Source organism: Rhinoderma darwinii, chromosome 1 (assembly GCF_050947455.1).
Source record: "Rhinoderma darwinii isolate aRhiDar2 chromosome 1, aRhiDar2.hap1, whole genome shotgun sequence".
NCBI lineage: Eukaryota > Metazoa > Chordata > Amphibia > Anura > Rhinodermatidae > Rhinoderma > Rhinoderma darwinii.
Window position 1 is genome coordinate 630,050,732 of NC_134687.1, and position 19,141 is coordinate 630,069,872.

General features: G+C 43.0%; 1 protein-coding gene across 1 annotated transcript in view; it reads right to left on the reverse strand.

Moving 5' to 3' along the window:
• LOC142656549 (uncharacterized) overlaps positions 1–19,141 on the reverse strand; it is a 106,993-nt gene that overhangs the window by 41,015 nt on the left and 46,837 nt on the right. Inside the window, exon 9 of the mRNA XM_075831513.1 lies at positions 6,799–7,005. Coding sequence (XP_075687628.1) covers positions 6,799–7,005 — 207 coding nt within the window. The remainder of the gene's footprint in view (positions 1–6,798; positions 7,006–19,141) is intronic.

A 19,141-nucleotide genomic window follows, 5' to 3' on the forward strand; every position in this document is an offset into this window, starting at 1 on the left:
AGCCGTTTAATATGTGGGGTATTGTTTAACTCGGGAGAAATTGCTTTACAGATTTTGTGGTGCTTTTTCTCCTTCAGTCCTTGTGGAAATTAGAAAAATTAGCTAAACCTACATTTTCTTTGAAAAAATGTAGATTTCTATTTTCAGGGCCTACTTCCAATAATTTCTGCTAAAAACCTGTGGGTTCAAAACGCTCACTATACCCCTAGATAATTTCCTTGAGGTGTGTAGTTTCCCAAATGGGGTCACTTTTGGGGGATTTCCACTGTTTTGGCACTGCAAACCTGACATGGTGTCTAAAATATATTGTAATAAAAATAAGGCCCCAAAATCCTCTAGGTACTTCTTTGCTTCTGAGGCCACTGCTTCAGTCCAGTAGTACGCTAGGGCCACATGTGGGATATTTCCTAATACTGCAGAACATGGGCAATAAATATTGAGTTGCTTTTCTCTGGTAAAACTTTGTGTTATAAAAAAATTTGATTAAAAATTAATTTCTGCAAAAAAATATTACATTTGTAAATGTCACCTTTAATTCCTGTGAAAAGGTGCTTGAAAATGTGATAATTTGCAGATCTTTGCGACACCTGCTTCTTCCTCGATTTGCATAACCTTAAGACTTGCCCTTCTTGGTATTGCAATTTAAATGTTGAGGAGTGTATATGTAGCATAAGAATATTATTAGAAAAGTTATGATTATTTTTCTCTGTCAGCTTAAAAGTGATTTTAATATGTATAGAGAACCCGCTTTAAAAACACAACCTACACCACCTGCTGGAATGTACCGCACACCCACGAGCTTCGGTACACTTCTACAGGAACTGGCACTAGTAGATATATGGAGACAACATTCTCCACCGATGAGACAATACTCTTGTTAATCTAGTAGATCGCGATCTATAATAGACGTGGCCACGGTTTCTCCATCTATGCTTCCTTTAATGAATGATGAAAAATACCTGACTCAAACTATTTCTAATCACTTACCTCTCTTGGTAGAATTGGCATTAGATAACAGTGTATCCCCTAGACTTATTTATGGAAGCTCAATCCCTATAGGCTCAAAATATTGTCTGCTCCTGAGATTATAAATCCACTGCAGGAGGACGAACATTAACGTAAGATCGACCTCTGCTATGATATTTTGTGACACCATGAAGGTTTATTTGCAGGGTGTGATTATTAAGGAGTTATACACTGTTGAATCCAAAACCAAACAAATGGGGCAAGTGTTACAATCTAGAGTAGAGGAGACAGAATGTAAATAACACTACTGAAACCTCCGATACAAATTTACGGAAATCGGTGGAAGCTTTCTCCAATCCCATTATCTGGAAGTGGCTGAACACAAATGCTTTTTTACTCAGCAAAGGTAATATGAGGAGAGTGAGGGCGTGGGACATGTCCTTGCCACAATAGTACAGGCCCAAAAGGATATATCTCATATCATCTCGTTAAAGAGGGACGATAGTTCTAAGGTGCCCTCCACATCTGCACTATTTAAGTCAAGGCTAACCATTAATAATAATGATATTGCAGGGTAAAACCTTGCCTAGATTGTCTAAAGAGAATGAATTTATTAGAGCTACCCATTACTCTTTAAGGACTAACTGCAGCTATTGGAGCTATGACTAACGATTGTGATCTGGGTGGATGGTCTACTATCGGACATTCGGAGACTTTCTTCTCCCACATTTTGGTTACCAAACTATAGGAGGTTTTTTAAGGTGGCTTGCTTCTCATTTTGATTAAGGTTATAATAGTTGACCTCACCAAACTAGAAAAGGACCTCTCACTTTCAGATTCTCAAAGGCCAATATCCCTAATCAGAACGAATATAAAAATGTTTGCAAAAGTTGTGGACCATGAGGCTGTCCTGGATAATAACTTTAGTCATCCACCGAGATTAAACTGGGTTTATGCCTGAGACCATCAACGGCTATAAACCTACTAAATCTCTCCAAATTCGCAGATTACCGCATCCAAAACTGGGAATAGAACAGTGCTATCTCTTGAAGCTGCAAAAGCATTTGATAGCATTGAATAGGTATACCTATGGAAGGTCCTGCTAGAAATGAGATTTGGACTTCCAGCATGTGTCCCTAGAGCCCAGGTGCAGACAAATGTCTCTCTCTCTCGCTGATCCATTTCTGTTGGAAAGAGGAACAAGACAAGGCTCTCACCTTTCCCCACTCCTATTTGCCCTAGTTCTTGATCCACTTGCACCTTTAATACAGACATCCCCAGATGTTATGGGTTTTCGATATGACATTTAGGATGTTTAAGTGGTGCTTTACACCGACGATATGTTATTATTCTTGGGAGACACAACACTGTCATTAACATCGGCTATGAACATTATCCAAAATTTTAGAGGGAATAATACATTTTATTTACATAGTGCAAACGTATTCTGCAGCAGTTTACAAATGAGAGAGAACATTCACAAACAATATCAGACATTACACAGTGACAAAGTAGTTAACAATTCAAACAAGAGGAGTGAGGGCCCTGCTCGCAAGAGCTTACAATCTAAGAGAAAATAGCAGTGTACAAAATGTAAGAAGTGCTTGTTTTGTACAATGGTCCAGCCATTGGGTAGTCTACATAAAATTTGATGACCAGTCAGTATCTCTGTATGCACAGATATGAAGCATATTAGGGTGCAAGGAGCGTGGGGGATACTTTTGAAAGAGGGAATAAGGTTTTGAGGATTAATGTATTAGGGAGGGGGGTAAAGGAACGGAAACAGATAAGGGATTGAGAGAAGTCTGCCTAAAAATGTGTTTTTAAGGGCACACTTAAAACTATTGGTGTTGGGAATTAATCTAATTTTCCGAGGCAGAGCATACCAGAGAATTGGTGCATTTGAAAAGTCTTGGAGACAGTTGTGGGAGGTTCGAATTATGGAGGTTCTTAGTCAAAGGTCAATGGTGATGACAAATATGTAAAAAGTTGCAGCACTGTGGAGACCATTCTGGGTCAAAGTAATATGTTTGAGTTGTATTAAAAGTGAATGGGTAACCAGTGCAGTGACTGGCGCAGGGTAGAGGCATTGGGTTAGTGGTTCAGTGCAGAAACTAGCACAGAATAGGGACATTTGTGTAGCGGTTGGTAAGAAAGAGGAGCCTGGCTGCTACATTCAGCATTGGGGAGGGGAAGACCGATTAGTATTTAGTTACTGTAGTCAAGGTAAGAATAAATCAGAGCAACAATAAAAGATTTCTCTTTCAACATTAAGAAAAGGGAGGATTCTGGAGATGGTTTCGAGGTACAGGTGACATGAATGTGCAAGTGATTGAATACCAGACAGAAAGGACATGATGTTTTAAGACAGTGAACAGACAATCACTGGTCATCTATATTAGAGCAGGGATGACGTCTTGGGAAGAGGTATAGAATTGGGTATCATCAGTGTAGAGATAATACGGGAAGCCAAAGCTGCTGATAATTTTGTCCAATAGGGGCTGTGTAAAAGGAAAACAGGAGAGGACCTAGGACTGATCGCTGAGGAACCCCAATAGCAAGGGGAAGAGGAGAGGAAGTAGAAAACGCGAATGGTACACCGAACAAGCGGTCAGAGAGGTAGGAAGTAGGTGCAGGGGAGGAGGGAGACTGATAGGAGCCTGCCAGCTCTAGGTAAATGAAGATTGAGATTACATCATGTATATACTCCACCAGCTTCATCAGGTTTGAGAGATCTATTTAATAGTGTATGCAGTTTGTATTGTAAAATCTGGTGACAGATCCTCTTTAAAGGGTTAAAAGAGGAGGCCGAGATGGACTAAATATTTAGCTAGTTGACTAGGGCGAGAAGAAGAGAAGAGCCAAAACATCATCTGTCATTGTCAAATGCTGAAAGTGAACAATAGGAAAAGTGGGAGAGAAGAGGATTGTTGCTTCTTGGGAACTGGAAGATGATTTTATTTCCCAAATTCTAAAGATGAAAATGGCTTTTCTCCTGTGTGAATTCTCTCATGCTTACCAAGATACAATAAATCTGTAAAACATTTCCCACATTCTGAACTTAAATATGGTTTCTGTCCTGTGTTACTTCTCTCATGTATAATGAGAAGTGGGTTATTTGTCAAACATTTCACACATTTGTAACATGAAAATGGAGTCACCTGTGTAAATTTTCTGATGTTTAACATCTTCATGACCAAGGGACATTGATGCCCCTGTGTCCAGGTCAAAATTCCCATTTTCGATATGCACTTCTTTAAAGAGGCTCTGTCACCAGATTTTGCAAACCCTATCTCCTATTGCAGCAGATCGGCGCTGCAATGTAGATAAGAGTAACGTTTTGTTTTTTTTCAAAAACGAGCATTTTTGGCCAAGTTATGACCATTTTTATATTTATGCAAATGAGGCTTTCTTAAGTACAACTGGGCGTGTTTAAAGTGAAGTCCAAGTGGGCGTGTATTGTGTGTGTACATCTGGGCGTTTTTACTTGTTTTACTAGCTGGGCGTTGTGAATAGAAGTGTATAATGCTGACGAATCAGCATCATCCACTTCTTTCCGTTAACACCCAGCTTCTGGCAGTGCACAGACACACAGCGTGTTCTCGAGAGATCATGCTGTGACGTCACTTCCTGCCCCAGGTCCTGCATCGTGTCGGACGAGCGAGGACACATCGGCACCAGGCGACAGAGGCTACATCGATTTACCTGCAAACACCGATGCTGCTGCAGAATCAACTGTAGCCTCTGTCGCCTGGTGCCGATGTGTCCTCGCTCGTCCGACACGATGCAGGACCTGGGGCAGGAAGTGACGTCACAGCGTGATCTCTCGAGAACACTCTGTGTCTGTGCACTGCCAGAAGCTGGGTGTTAACGGAAAGAAGTGGATGATGCTGATTCTATTCACAACGCCCAGCTAGTAAAAGAAGTAAAAACGGCCAGATGTACATACACAATACATGCCCACTTGTACATAACTTTAAACACGCCCAGTTGTACTTAAAGCCTCATTTGCATAAATATAAAAATGGTCATAACTTGGCCAAAAAATGCTCGTTTTTGAAAAAAAAAAAAACTTTACTCTTATCTACATTGCAGCGCCGATCTGCTGCAATAGGAGATAGGGGTTGCAAAATCTGGTGACAGAGCCTCTTTAAATGATAATATCTTTGTAACCGCTTTAAATATCAACAATTTTTTTTTTTTTTTTTTACAAGACTTATGAGGCTTTCGTTTTCTAGGATCAGTTTAATTAATTCCATGTTATTTTTTATTATGAGCAGACAAAGGACTAAACACTTTTTTTGTAATTTTTTAAATATATTTATCTATATTTTGTGTGTATAGATATATATAAGCCGTTCCAGCTCTGTATATTGCACCCCCCCTGTAGACAGCACATCACCCCCTGCAGATAGCACTACCCCCTGCAGATAACATCATCCCCCCTGCAGATAGCGCCATCCCACCCTGCAGATAGTGCTATCCCACCCTGCAGATAGCGTCATCCCACCCTGCAGATAGCGTCATCCCACCCTGCAGATAGAGCAACCACCCCTGTAGACAGAGCCACTCCCTGCAGATAGCACCAGAGCCCCCCCTGCAGATAGTACCATAGCCCCCCCCACAGATAGTGCCACCTAAGCTCCCTCTAGTGTTGTCGCTATATACAGGGCATTGGCACTCTCTACAGCGGGGATGGAGAGACGTTGGGGGCTCCCTCTAGGAAAGGAATCCCCAGGCCAGAGCGCTCTGGCCGGGGATTCCGCTCCTAGAGGGAGCTTAGGTGGAGTGTGTGTGGTGCTATCAACAGAGCGGTGTATTCCAGGGCTCTCAAAGCCTCGGCGAAGATGAAAGTGCAGTGCTGCTTACAATGAAGAAGCACTGCACTCATTAAACCACGTTACAGGCTGCCAACTTTATATATACACGTGACACTGCACGGGGCATCGGCAAAGGGTTTGGACCCTCACCAATCAAAACTTCTGACATGCCACGATGACATATCAAATGATTTAATAAAGTTTAGTTACACTTTAAAAAATTCCCCTAATTTTGAACATGAATATGACTTTTTTACTATGTGAATTTTCTGATGTTTAGCAAGACCTGATCTATCTTTAAAACATTTCCCACATTCTGAACATGAAAATGGTTTCTCTCCTGTGTGACTTCTCTTATGTCTAACAAGACTTGATTTATTTGTAAAACATTTCCCACATTCTGAACATGAATATGGCTTCTCTCCTGTGTGATTTCTCTCATGTCTAACAAGACTTGATTTATCTTTAAAACATTTCACACATTCTGAACATGCATACGGTTTGTCCCCTGTGTGACTTCTCTTATGTCTAGCAAGATTTGAATTATTTTGGAAATATTTTCCACATTGTGCACATGAATATGGCTTCTCCCCAGTGTGACTTCTATGATGTTTAACAAGACTTGATTTATCTTTAAAATATTTGCCACATTCAGAACATGAATATGGTTTCTCCCCTGTATGACTTCTCTCATGTCTTACCAAATTTGATTGATCTTTAAAACATTTCCCACATTCTAAACATGAATACGGCTTCTCCCCAGTATGAATTCTCTTATGTTTAACAAGACTTGATTTATATTTAAAACATTTCCCACATTCTGAACATAAAAATGGATTCTCTCCTGTGTGAATCCTGTGATGTTTAAGAAGACTTGATTTATCTGTAAAACACTTCCCACACTCTGAACAGGAGTTTGGCTTTTCCCCTGTGTGAGTTATTTGGTGTGTAAAATGACCTGAGATTTTTGTAAACAGTTTACCACATTGGAACCTTTGACCCACTTTCTGACCTGTACTTGTGGTAAATATCTGTGATTGGTCAGGAGAAGGTTCCTCATGATTAGGGGATTTATATGATAGATCTGTATTGAGAAGTCCTGGATGTACATTAAGGGTAATGAGGTTTTCTCCTGAACAGTGCTGCATGATATCTTCATCTTCTACTTTATAATTTAGCAATAAGATTAAGTTTGCCTCAGAGTTCTTCCTGGGAATTTCTGTTAGGATTAAAAATGGATTTCAAAATGTATTTTTAATTTTAAACCACAAAACAGAAAATGATCACATTGCAATCAGGCTGGAAACACACATGCAGTTTTTGCTGCTGCTATTTGAGCCAAAGCCAGCAGTGGATCGAACAGGAAGGAGAAGTATAAACTGTTCGTACTGAATCTAACCCTGGTGTTGGTTCTAAAAAAAACTGCACCAAGAACTGCCAGAAAAATGTGTGATTCCAGTCCTATAAAGCGGTGTATAACACTTTAAAATCTATCAGTAACAAAGTCCAGTGTTCTAGTCTACACCCAGTCCCCCACTTTTATCATATAAACCTTGGCATAATAAAACTCAAAATTTGAAAAGCACAACCTTGTCTGGTACTCACACCTGTTCTTTACCAACACATTTGGCCCTTCACTACCAATTGGGCATCACTTTAATACAACATAACTTAAAATTATTATTGACAATCTAATCTTGGCTAACAAGTTAACGTGCCATGAGACAAAGCCCACATCTCAGGAAATGACAACAAGGTCTGTGTAGCCTTAGGCTGGGTTCACATGAGCATGTTACATCCGTAATGGACGGAACGTATTTCGGCCGCAAGTCCCGGACCGAACACACTGCAGGGAGCCGGGCTCCTAGCATTATAGTTATGTACGATGCTAGGAGTCCCTGTCTCACTGCAGGACAACTGTCCCGTACTGTAATCATATTTTCAGTACGGGACAGTAGTTCCACGGAGAGGCAGGGACTCCTAGCGTCGTACATAACTATGATGCTAGGAGCCCAGCTCCCTGCAGGGTGTTCGGTCCGGGAATTGCGGCCGAAATACGTTCCGTCCATTACGGACGTAACATGCTCGTGTGAATCCAGCATTATAGCTGCAAAGTTACCAGATCTCAGTTTTATTGTTACGTTTTCAATCAGAATCTGTAATGTAAAGGTTTCCAATACATTGATTAATCCATTACACTAAGAATTCAGGATGTATTAAGAATCAAGTACAAAAAAAATGGATACGTCTTTGTATGTACAATAATTAAATGTGAAATAGGTGCCTCCTAATAATTATGTATCTGGAAGATTAAAAGTACACCAAAGGTTTAACCCCTTCACGCAAAATCACGTAACTGTACGTGATGAGGGTTAAGGGGAAGTATGGAGCCTGCTCACGGGCTGAGCTTGCTCCATACACAGCGGGTGACGGCTGTTACCCGACACCTCCCTGCAATGAGCGGAATCAAAGTTCACTTTAACACCCGTTTAACACCTTAAATGATGCGATCAATAGCGACCGCGGCATTTAAAGTGTTAAAATCAGGGAGCGCCTTCTCAAACACACGATCGCCTCCCGCACGGCACGATCGGCCGGTTACAATGGTTGCTATGGCAGCCTGGGGGCCGAACAAAAGCCCCCAGGTCTGCCATCTTTGTACTCCTTTGAAGCTCTGCTCTGGGCTTCAGAGTGGACTGTCAGAATCACGATATACTAAAAACAAAAAAAAGTAAAAAAAAAACAAAATGGTATCGCCGCATCCGTAATGAACCAAATGAATAAAATCACTGAACAGTTACAAAAAAATTAAAAATACCAGATTTGCTATTTTTTGGTCACCTTATGCCAAAATCACACGACAGGGTTTCCCAAATGGGGCTATTCACACGACCGTTTTTTTTATGGCCTGGGAAAACCGGCCATCAAAAATGGGACATGCTCTATTTTCGGCCGTTCTCCCGGCCCCCAAGTCTATGGGGCCGGGTAATACACGGACATCACTGGAATGTGTCCCGAGTGACGGCCGTGACTTCCGCTCGCTCTCTCTCCTTCTCACAGTGCGAAGTGCATGTGAGGAGGAGGAGGGTATTTTTTTGTTCCCTGTAGGAGCGGAATCCCCAATCCCCGGCCACAGCCTCGGCAACGCTGTGGCCGGGGATTCCGCATCAGAATTGCCTGACTTCAATGTCCATATATGGACACAGTGATGTCAGGCACTTCTGAAGCGGAATCCCCGACCCTGTGGCCAGTGTTTCCGCTCCAGGAGAAGTCCCTGACTTCAGTGTCCATATATGGGCTGTGTTGCATTCCCTACGGGGGGCTATGTGGCATTACCTACAGGGGGAGCTGTGTGGCATTACCTATGGGGGGGGGGCTGTGTGGCATTACCTACGGGGGGCTGTGTGGCACTACCTACGGGGGGCTGTGTGGCACTACCTACGGGGGGGCTGTGTGGCACTACCTACAGGGGGCTGTGTGGCACTACATACAAGGCGGCTGTGTGGCGCTACCTACAAGGCGGCTGTGTGGCGCTCTCTACAAGGCGGCTGTGTGGTGCTATCTACAAGGGGGCTGTGTGGCGTTACCTACAGGGGGCTGTGTGGCACTCTCTACAAGGGGGCTGTGTGGCGCTATCTACAAGGGAGCTGTGTGGCATTACCTACAGGGGGCTGTGTGGCATTACCTACAGGGGGCTGTGTGGCACTACCTGCAAGGGGGCTGTGTGGCACTACCTACAGGGGGCTGTGTGGCACTACCTACAGGGGGCTGTGCGGCATTACCTACGGGAGGCTGTGTGGCATTATCTACAGGGGGCTGTGTGGCATTACCTACAGTGGGCTGTGTGGCACTAAATACAGGGGGCTGTGTGGCACTACATACAGGGGGCTGTGTGGCACTACATAGAGGGGGCTGTGTGGCACTACCTACAGGGGGGCTGTTGCATTATCTACAGAGGGAAGTGTGTGGCAAAAAATTTACAAATCAAATACATCCAACTATAAAACTCAAAATCGGCCGTTAAAAACGCCAACACGGCCCAGAACGGATGCAAAACAGCCGTTTTTATCGGCCGACACTCGGACCCTATCACGTGAATAGAATCTTAGAATGAATGGAATAAAAAATTATCAAATGTTGTAATCACCCCAAAATGGCACCAATAAAAACTGCAACTCGTTGCCCAAAAAAAGATCCCAGCTACATTAACGAAAAAACAAAAAAGCTATGAGACTTAAGATTTGACAACAAAATATTTTTTTCTCTGAAATACACCCTCCATGACAGCACATCAGAGGTTGAATCTCCACCCCTAACAGGGATAGGAACACACAAAAGGTTAAATAGCCCCTCCCCACCTCAGTGTTTTTCCTGTCCCTGCTAGGTCATACAAGAGGTTACTGCTCTTGTAGCAGCAAAGATTTAACAAAAAATGTTCCTTCCTTACAGCCTAGTCTTCAGTTCAGTTACCTGCTCCCTAGCTCCAGGATAAGACCTCTGGTCTTGTGCCACCTCTCCTGCGCCTCCGGGTAATGCTGAGACGGCTGAACAAGCAGGCTCCCAGTCCTCCTGTAGCTCCCCAGCCTGGCTTCTTTGCGGACTACCCTCGTTTCTCGCGTGCATTCCACCTTTAGAACGCACATCTTACTCCTCCAGATGGAGTGCTAGGAGTGCGTGTACTTCTGGTCGTACGTGTGACGCACTTCCGGTCCGGAGAGCAGAAATTTTATGGCCTTCCTCCGGACAGGCAAATCCAGGGAACGGGGGGGAAGAGAGATTTCCACCGTCACGCAGTATTCGCGGTGGATTTAAACACCGCCAGACTACAGGAAGATCTCGATCAGGTAGGACGTCTACTATTACCATGATGACAGGAGATGAGGCTCTAACCTTTAAGCTAGGTTCTGAACCACGCGTGCTCCCAGCTCCAGTAAATAATCTGGCTATGGGTTTGTCTACCCTATACATATTATGGGTCTTATTTTCCATTCTTGTTGTATGTTTTTTAGGATACTCCCAGAGAGCTATCTTCTAAATCTAAAAGGGAGAGTCAGTATCGGAAATGTGCGATACGTTGCAAGAAGTTATCTTCTAACAAAAAACCTCTTTGTCAACATTGCACAGAGAAAATTATTAGGGAAGAACAGCCCTCTTTAATTGATGAAATTAGAGGTATTGTAAAGCAGGAATTTCAGACCTCCTTGGCTTCCTTTTCTCAAACCTTTTTGCCCTCTGTACCATCACCTGCAACTAAAAATCAGATGACAGCGACTTTTATTTTCCTTCTATACCAGAAGGTTACTTAGGAGAATTGAGGAAGTAAAAAATATTATTTTTAGTCTGAATTCACGGACGAATTAATATCTGCTGTTACAGCAACGATGGACATAGAAGAGCTTCGGGAATCTCGTTCTGTACATGACGAAATGTTTGCAAGGCTTAGGCCTAAAAAAATGGCTCGTTTTTCCCATTCATGAAAACCTAAAGGCTGTTATAGAGGAGGAATGGTCACACCCGGAGAAAAGGCTATCCCTGCCTCAGGAAAAAAAGGACTGATTCCCTCTTGATGAAGAAGATATTAAAGGTTGGTCAGAGGTGCCAAAAATAGATCTACAGGTGACAAAAGTGGGTAAGAAGACTACTTTACCCTTTTAAGACTCTTCTCAGCTTAAAAATCTCTTAGATAGGAAAGCTGACAGTTTGTTGAAAAAGACATGGGAAGCCTCAGCAGCCCTTCAACAAATTAACATTGGCGTCACATGTGTGGCAAGAGCAATGCATAGATGGCTCAACCAATTAGGCCACTTAAAAGGAGGTACCCCTAGAGAGGATATCATAGCCTCACTACCACTCCTACAGAAAGTAACAGGATTCTTAGCGGACGCATCAGCAGAATCAGTCAATGTGGCAGCCAGAGCTGGCATTTTATCAAATACCACCAGACGTTCTCTGTGGCTTAAGATGTGGACTGGGGATCCACTCTCAAAGCAAAAATTATGTGCCTTACCCTTCCTGGGAGAATAAGCCTTCGGTCCTGTCTTGGACACTATATTAGAAAAGGCTGCCAACAAGACCTTGCCAGAGTAAAAAACAACAAAGAAAAAGACAACTCTTTGTCCCTTTCGTAGCTACAGTCAGGACTATAGACGAAAGGGAAAGACAGGACACAAAAGGGGGTAGAGGAAGAAATATTTTCTTCAATCAAAATAGACAACAGGATAGGCAATGAGGCCAGGCCTGTGGGGGGCAAGCGGTCAGGATTTCTTCCTCAGTGGAAACAGATCACCACAAACCAATGGATCCTGAACACTATTTCAGACTGTTACAGGATCCCGTTTTGTTTTTTTGCCTATCCCCCAAAAAATTATTGATCACTTCTCTCCCCTCCAGCACTTTGCAACAAGCCCTGATAAAGGGAATCCATTAATTACAAGAGATGAATAGTCCCAATACAGGAAATAGGGGACGGTCACTATTCTCGACTATTCCTAGTAAAAAAAACAAAAAACACCAGTGGGGATTGTCGAATTATAATAAACCTGAAACCACTAAATCACTTAATAGTATATAATCGTTTCAGGATGGAATCAATCAGATCATCCATCCCACTAATAGGTCAGAACAGCTCCATCGCAACCCTCGATCTACAGGACGCCTATTACCATATCCCAGTACATCCACAATATCAAAAATTCCTCAGATTTGCCATTCTACAAAATCAAAAGATACTACATTATCAGTTCAGAGCCCTTCTATTAATAATATCTTCGGCACCCCATATATTCACGAAGAAATGGTAGAGGTAATAGTGTTCCTCAGGAAACAGGGATTGAATAGAATACCTTATCTGGACGACCTGCTAGTAGTTGCTCCAACGCCATCACTACTTTCCATACAGCATCAGATTTCTCAGACCCTCTTGAATTTAGGATGAATTATAAACCTCAAGAAATCCAATCTCTCGCCTTCTCACAGAAGAGTATTTCTAGGTTTTCTCCTGGATTCACATCAGCAGATGTCATTTCTCCCTCCAGAGAAGAAATCTGTGCTAATCAAAAAGATATCCTTGTTTCAGAAAAAAATCAGAAGATATCTATAAGATGTCGATACTGGGGCCCATGACCTTATGCATTCAGGCAATCCAATGGGTGCAAGCTCACTCAAGGATGTTGCAGGCGTTATTCCTTTCAGAATAGGACAGATCCCTCTGATCTTTAGACAAGAAAATCAGATTGCCCATAGGAGTGAAATATTCACTAAATTGGTGGACACACTGAAGAAATTTAAATCAAGGGGTAGCCTGGCATCCTTCTCCTGTGCCATCACCACAGACGCCAGCAAAAGAGGCTTGGAAGCAGTGGTCTCCCACTCATAATTTCAGGGAGTCTGGCTTCAAAACCTGGGACATCACTTATCCAACTTTCTGGAACTCCGAGCAGTTCTGGAAGTATTGATGGTATCAGAACATCTTACAGGCGGCTCAAATATAAAAATTTATTCCGACAACATAACTGCAGAGGCCTACTTGAATCATCAAGGAGGAACAAGGAGGAAAAACGTCCAGATTCTATCAGCCCAAATCTTCAACTGGGCAAAACAACATGTAAAATCCATCTCTACCCTCCATCTAAAAGGGTCTCTAAATGTAAAGGCAGACTTTCTCAGTCAGAAGGATCTCAGTCCACAAGAATGGTGCCTAAACGAAGAGATATTCTATCACATCAAACAGTTGTGGGGCAGTCCAGAAAATAGATCTATTTGCGAATCAACAAAACTCCAAAGTAGAAGTTTTTTTTTTTCACTAAACCCAAGAGATTACAGTTTAGGAGTAGACACCCTGTTTCACAACGGTCATTTCTCCCTAGCCTATGCCTTTCCCCCCATAGCTCTTATTCAAAAGTCCTTCAGAAGATCCACAAAGAAAATCTCACGGTAATCCTAGTAACTCCTCTATGGCCCAAGAGGGCTTGGTATGGTCTACTTCACAGCCTAAATATAGCAGAACCCTTGATCCTGCCATCATTCCTGGGCCTTCTGTACCAATGCCCTATCTATCACTAGAACCCTCAAAAATTGCAGCTAGCAGCCTGGCTTCTGAGAGCGCAGTCTTAAAAGCTAGAGGGCTATCCGAAGCAGTGGTTAAAACTCTTCTGACAGGCAGAAAAGAGGTCACCAATGTTCTATATAATAAGGTATGGAAAAAAATTCCTGTACTAGTCCAAGGATGATATCCCTAACTTATGCCATCCAGATATAGCTCAGATCTTAGAATTTTTACAGGAAGGTCTAGAGAAAGGGCTAAGACCTGCTACACTAAAAGTCCAGATTTCTGCACTTCGTTCATATTTTGACCATGATTTAGCAAATCATCGTTGGATCAAGAGATTCTTTTCTGGGGCCAATAAGTTATCCCTTAGTAAACCATCAAACCTCCCCGGTGGGATCTAAATATTGTCTTAAAGGGTCTAACATCCTCTCCCTTTGAACCCATAGCAGATATCGGAATTAAAAATCTTTCCTGGAAAGCAGCCTTTTTGGTCAGTATTTTTTTCCTCCCGTAAATACTCGCGTAAATACGGGTCCATTGTCACACGCATTCAACCCGTATTTACGGACCCGTGCTCGTAAATACGGTCCCGTTAGCACCCGTTTTTACGGACCCGTAAAAAAAAGGTGGGGGCTGAAAATGATGTCACAATCATGTACAAACCCCTTAAAAGTGTCACATGATCGCTAAAACGCCATTTTATGTGCCATTTGTGCACTGTGAGAGCTGTGTGCGATTCCTGTGCTGAGATAGTTTGGGATCTTGACTTTTATTTCACAGCAAGGATGTCAGACACTCGTGTGGATAATGCTCTGCTGTACTAGCTTGTCGCGCGGCGATTTGGACAGCGACCTATGATGGACGAGGAACCGTTGAGGAAGAGGAGGTATTGGGTTCACCCCATTGTCTCCAAAAGGCCCAGGAAGGGTTATTTCCATACCCTATACGATGACCTGCAGAAGCACCCGGAGACGTTTCACAACTTCCATGCCCTGCGACAGTTAGTAGAACTGTACTTGTACCCTGTGCCCATTCCCGTCATGTCCTGCATAACCGTAGTTGTCCCGTGTGAAATGGATGTCCTGCCCCCTGTACCAGCAGTCATTTTTTTTGGGGTTTTCTTCACAGATTTCTGGCAACCAGCAACTCATTTGCATCACTGCATTTTGAGTTTTTGCTGGGTTGCTCAACAATTTCGCAGATCATCCGTCTGACCTGCAAAGTCATCTGGCAGCGTCGGTGATGCCACAGCCCAAGGCAGAAGATTGGCTACGGATTGCTGAGGGCTTCTACCAATATGCACAGTTTCCCAACTGTGAGGGAGCACTGGATGGGAAACACATTCATGTAAAGAAGCCGCCTCACTCTGGGTCCCTATATTACAATTTTTCTCGGTGGTGCTGTTGGCCTTGACTGACAGCGACTACTGGTTTGTGATTGTTGATATAGGGGCCTATGGGAGCTCCTCGGATGCTGGCATCTTCAAGGCTTCCCGAATGGGTGAACGTCTTCTCTCCAACCAGCTTTCCATTCCTGAACCAAGATAACTACCTGGATCTTCAGGACCACCAGCGCCATGGTGGCAGATGACGGTTTTGGCCTATCACCCCATCTGTTGCGGCCATTCCCCCACCGTGATCTTGATGACCGGAGGCGCATTTTTAATTACCGGCTCACCCGTGCGAGATGGTATGCGGAATGTGCCTTTGGGATCCTGAGAAACAAATGGCGTTTATTGCAGAGCCCCCTTCAATTGGATCCCCAGAATGTGATGCTTGTTATCCAAGCCAGCGTCATTCTGCACAATTTTTGCAGCATTCACGAGTCAACACTAGACATTGACCTGGACGACGTACCTGCAGATTCTTGCGTCCCTGTGGACAACACCCTGCATGGAAGACCCGGAGCAGCAGGACTGTTGATGTGGGAATTCTATGCAGACTACTTTGTGTCCTCTACTGGGGCGGTCCCTTGGCAGATAGATGTAATCCACGGCGGAAAATAGTTAGATATGGAAAGTTGTCATTTTTTAATTGGTTCAGGACTGTTTATTGTAGTTAGTTGATCCTGGTTGGAGTTATTAGTTAGGGACTCGCAAGCCAATGAGGACCCTTGATGTGGGTTGCGAGCTTATGTATTTCTGCCACAATATCATTGTACGTTATGTAAGTTAATGGTAAAAGGTATTGTGTGCAGAAATACATACCAATACCTCATTACAATTATGATATGTTCACTTTTTCAATAAATAAAAATGCAAACACAATGAAAATGATAATTTTGGTTGTTGGTTAAAAATAACACACGTTCACAATTTTTTTTTCTAAAATCCAGACCAATATGAAGTGTAATGTGGAAATCTACATACATACAACGTTCGTTACAAGACATGTGAAAAGTATTGTACCTAATAAGCAAAAAAAAAAAAAAAGACAACGCAAAGTATTTTGGTGCAACAAATTTTTTAGTAAAAAAAAGCACAAATTTAAGAAAAACAACAAAAAAAAAGTCAGATAACCCAAAAAAAAAACGACAAAAGTAGAAGGCCCCGCCACATTAGCACCTTGCTGTTCCCCTCCCTGCTGCACTTGCTGATAAGCGTATTGGCCACCAGGAAACTGTCCGGGTGCACTAAACGTGTGCCGATCCTGGCTGAATTGAGGCTGGGAGGAGGGCACATATCCACGATAGGTGGCAGCACATGGCGGCGGTGGGGGTGGAGTGGTGATAGGGGAAAATTGCATGACATGCCTGTTCCGATGAAACTCAATTGCATTGCAGAGTTCCATCGGAGCAGGACTGTTCATGAATGTGTCAAGGACTCCAAGGACTGCCAATTGGCATCGAAGTTGCATTTCAGATGGCATCCTTTTCAGATGATGAGACACTGTTTTCCCAAACACGTCCTCCAAACTGTCCTCTGCTCTTCGCTGTAGTTGGGGTAGCACATGAGCATCTATGGACGAGAGTCTCTCCACTTCGTCGTTTTCTGTTACGACGACGTGGTGGGGGCGATGTCCTATCCCCCAGCACAGGCGTATTTTCCTCTAAGGGGGGATTCGTGGTCCCTGATGGAGACTCCACCAACGTAGCGTCAGAGTCAACTTCCTGAAGATTATCGCTAGTTCTATGTTTAAAATAAAAGTATTGAATCAGTTCAATATAAGTAGCTAAAATATTATTAAAGCTTTTTTAAAGGCGATAAAAATAAAAAAAGACGCAGAGAGCTATGCGATGTCACACAGGTACTTGTGGGACATAACATATCCCCATATGCGTTCAATTTAAACACAACAGCATGAATAGCATGTCCCCTGGCAACATAGCAAGGTGTGACGGATGGGGCTATGCGATGTCACACAGGTATCTGGGGGACATTACATATCCCCATGCGTATAAAATAAACACAATAGCATGTCTCCTGGCCACATATCAAGGTGTGACGGATGGGGATATGCGATGTCACACGGGTATCTGGGGGACATAACATATCCCCATGCGTTTAAATTAAACACAATAGCATGTGACATTTGACATAATTGTATACTTACGGCCCAATGTCCATGACAGCTTTCAAGAACTGCAGTTGCTGGGTGTAGACACATTGCCTTTTCTTCATCTGTCCTTTCCCGGTGCGGTTTTTGGACACCATCACGCGCCGGAACTGGTCGCGGTAGGTGCTCCATCGCGACTTAGCATTGGCCACTGTGTGAGAAAAAAACAAAACAGAATTTTAGTATACATTTTAATTTAAAAAAAGACTGATTGCAATAACATTTGGAGGGAGGGGGTGGCAACTTACCTAGTTTGCGGCGCTCTCTCACCGTCGCCGACTCCCATTCCTCCGAGTCGAGGGACTTAACCACCTCGTTCCAGGCTTGTTCCTTTGTCTTTGTACTCCTCCAGGCGTTTCTCCCATATCAATGGGTAGCCTTCAACAAATAAAATGAGGTTCTCCACCCTCAGTTTTGTGAGTGCCATTTTTTGATCAGATTATCTTCAGCCACTCTGCTAAGAAATGGAGGCTGTAGCCTGCAGACAGGGAAATCCCCTGACGTTGCCTAGCAACGCTTCCATAATTACGGGTGCACACACGTAGCCAACCGTAATTACGTGAGCCCCATAGACTTCTATGGGCCTGCCCATGCCGTAATTACGGCCTGAAATAGGACATGTTCCATATTTTTCAACGGCACGGGCACCTTCCTGTAAGCAAACGGGAAGGTACCCGTGGCCAATAGAAGTCTATGGGCACGTAAGTACGGGCCCTAATTACGGCCGTTTTTACGTTCGTGTGCATGGGGCTTAAAAGGGTAGGGGAGATTCAGGCCCTCTCAACACGTCAACCATATCTTCAGATTTTAGAGGATAGAATCATCCTACGCCCTGATCCTACCTTTTTACCTAAAGTAGTCTCCCATTTTCATATTTCACAAGATATTATACTCCCCTCTTTTTTCCAGGAACCCGGGAACAAAGAGGAAGAGAGTTTCCATACACTAGATGTTATGAGAAACATACTTACCTACTTGGCAGCTACAAAAGACTGGAGGATAGATCACAACTTCTTTATCCAGCCATTTGGCGCAAATAGGGGGAAGAAGGTCTAAAAAAGGACTCTTTCCAATTGGATAAAGAAAGCCATCTGTGATGCTCATCTAAATCAACATTTTTTCCCTCCAGATAAATAAAAAGCTCATTCAACAAGAGCTATGTCAACATCTTGGGCTGAAAAATGTAACACCTCAATAGAATAGATTTGTAAAGCGGCCACTTGGTCCTCTATCCATACGTTCGTGAGACATTATAGATTAGATCTTTCTCACAACAGTGATCTTTCCTTCGGTAGGAAAGTCCTGAAAACTGTAATCCCTCCCTAGTAGTATTTATTTGGTACTCTCCGATGTGCTGTCATTGAGGGTGTATTTGAGAAAATATAATTAGTACTTACCGGTAATTCGGTTTCTATTAAACCCTCCATGACAGCACAGTTACTACCCTCCAATGTGTATATGCTCTTCACAAATATGTTTATGGAATAATAGATATGTTGGATACTATGCCATTCGGTTATTTGAAATACACTGAGGTGGGGAGGGGCTATTTAACCTTTTGTGTGTTCCTGTCCCTGTTAGGGTTGGAGATTCAACCTCTGATGTGCTGTCATGGAGGGTTTAATAGAATCCGAATGACTAATTCTATTTTTAAAAGTATTTTTTATTTGTAAAATAAATAAAACAAAGAAAAAAAATACTGGGTATCACCATAATCGTATTGACCCGCAGTATGAAGTGAACATGGAGTTTTT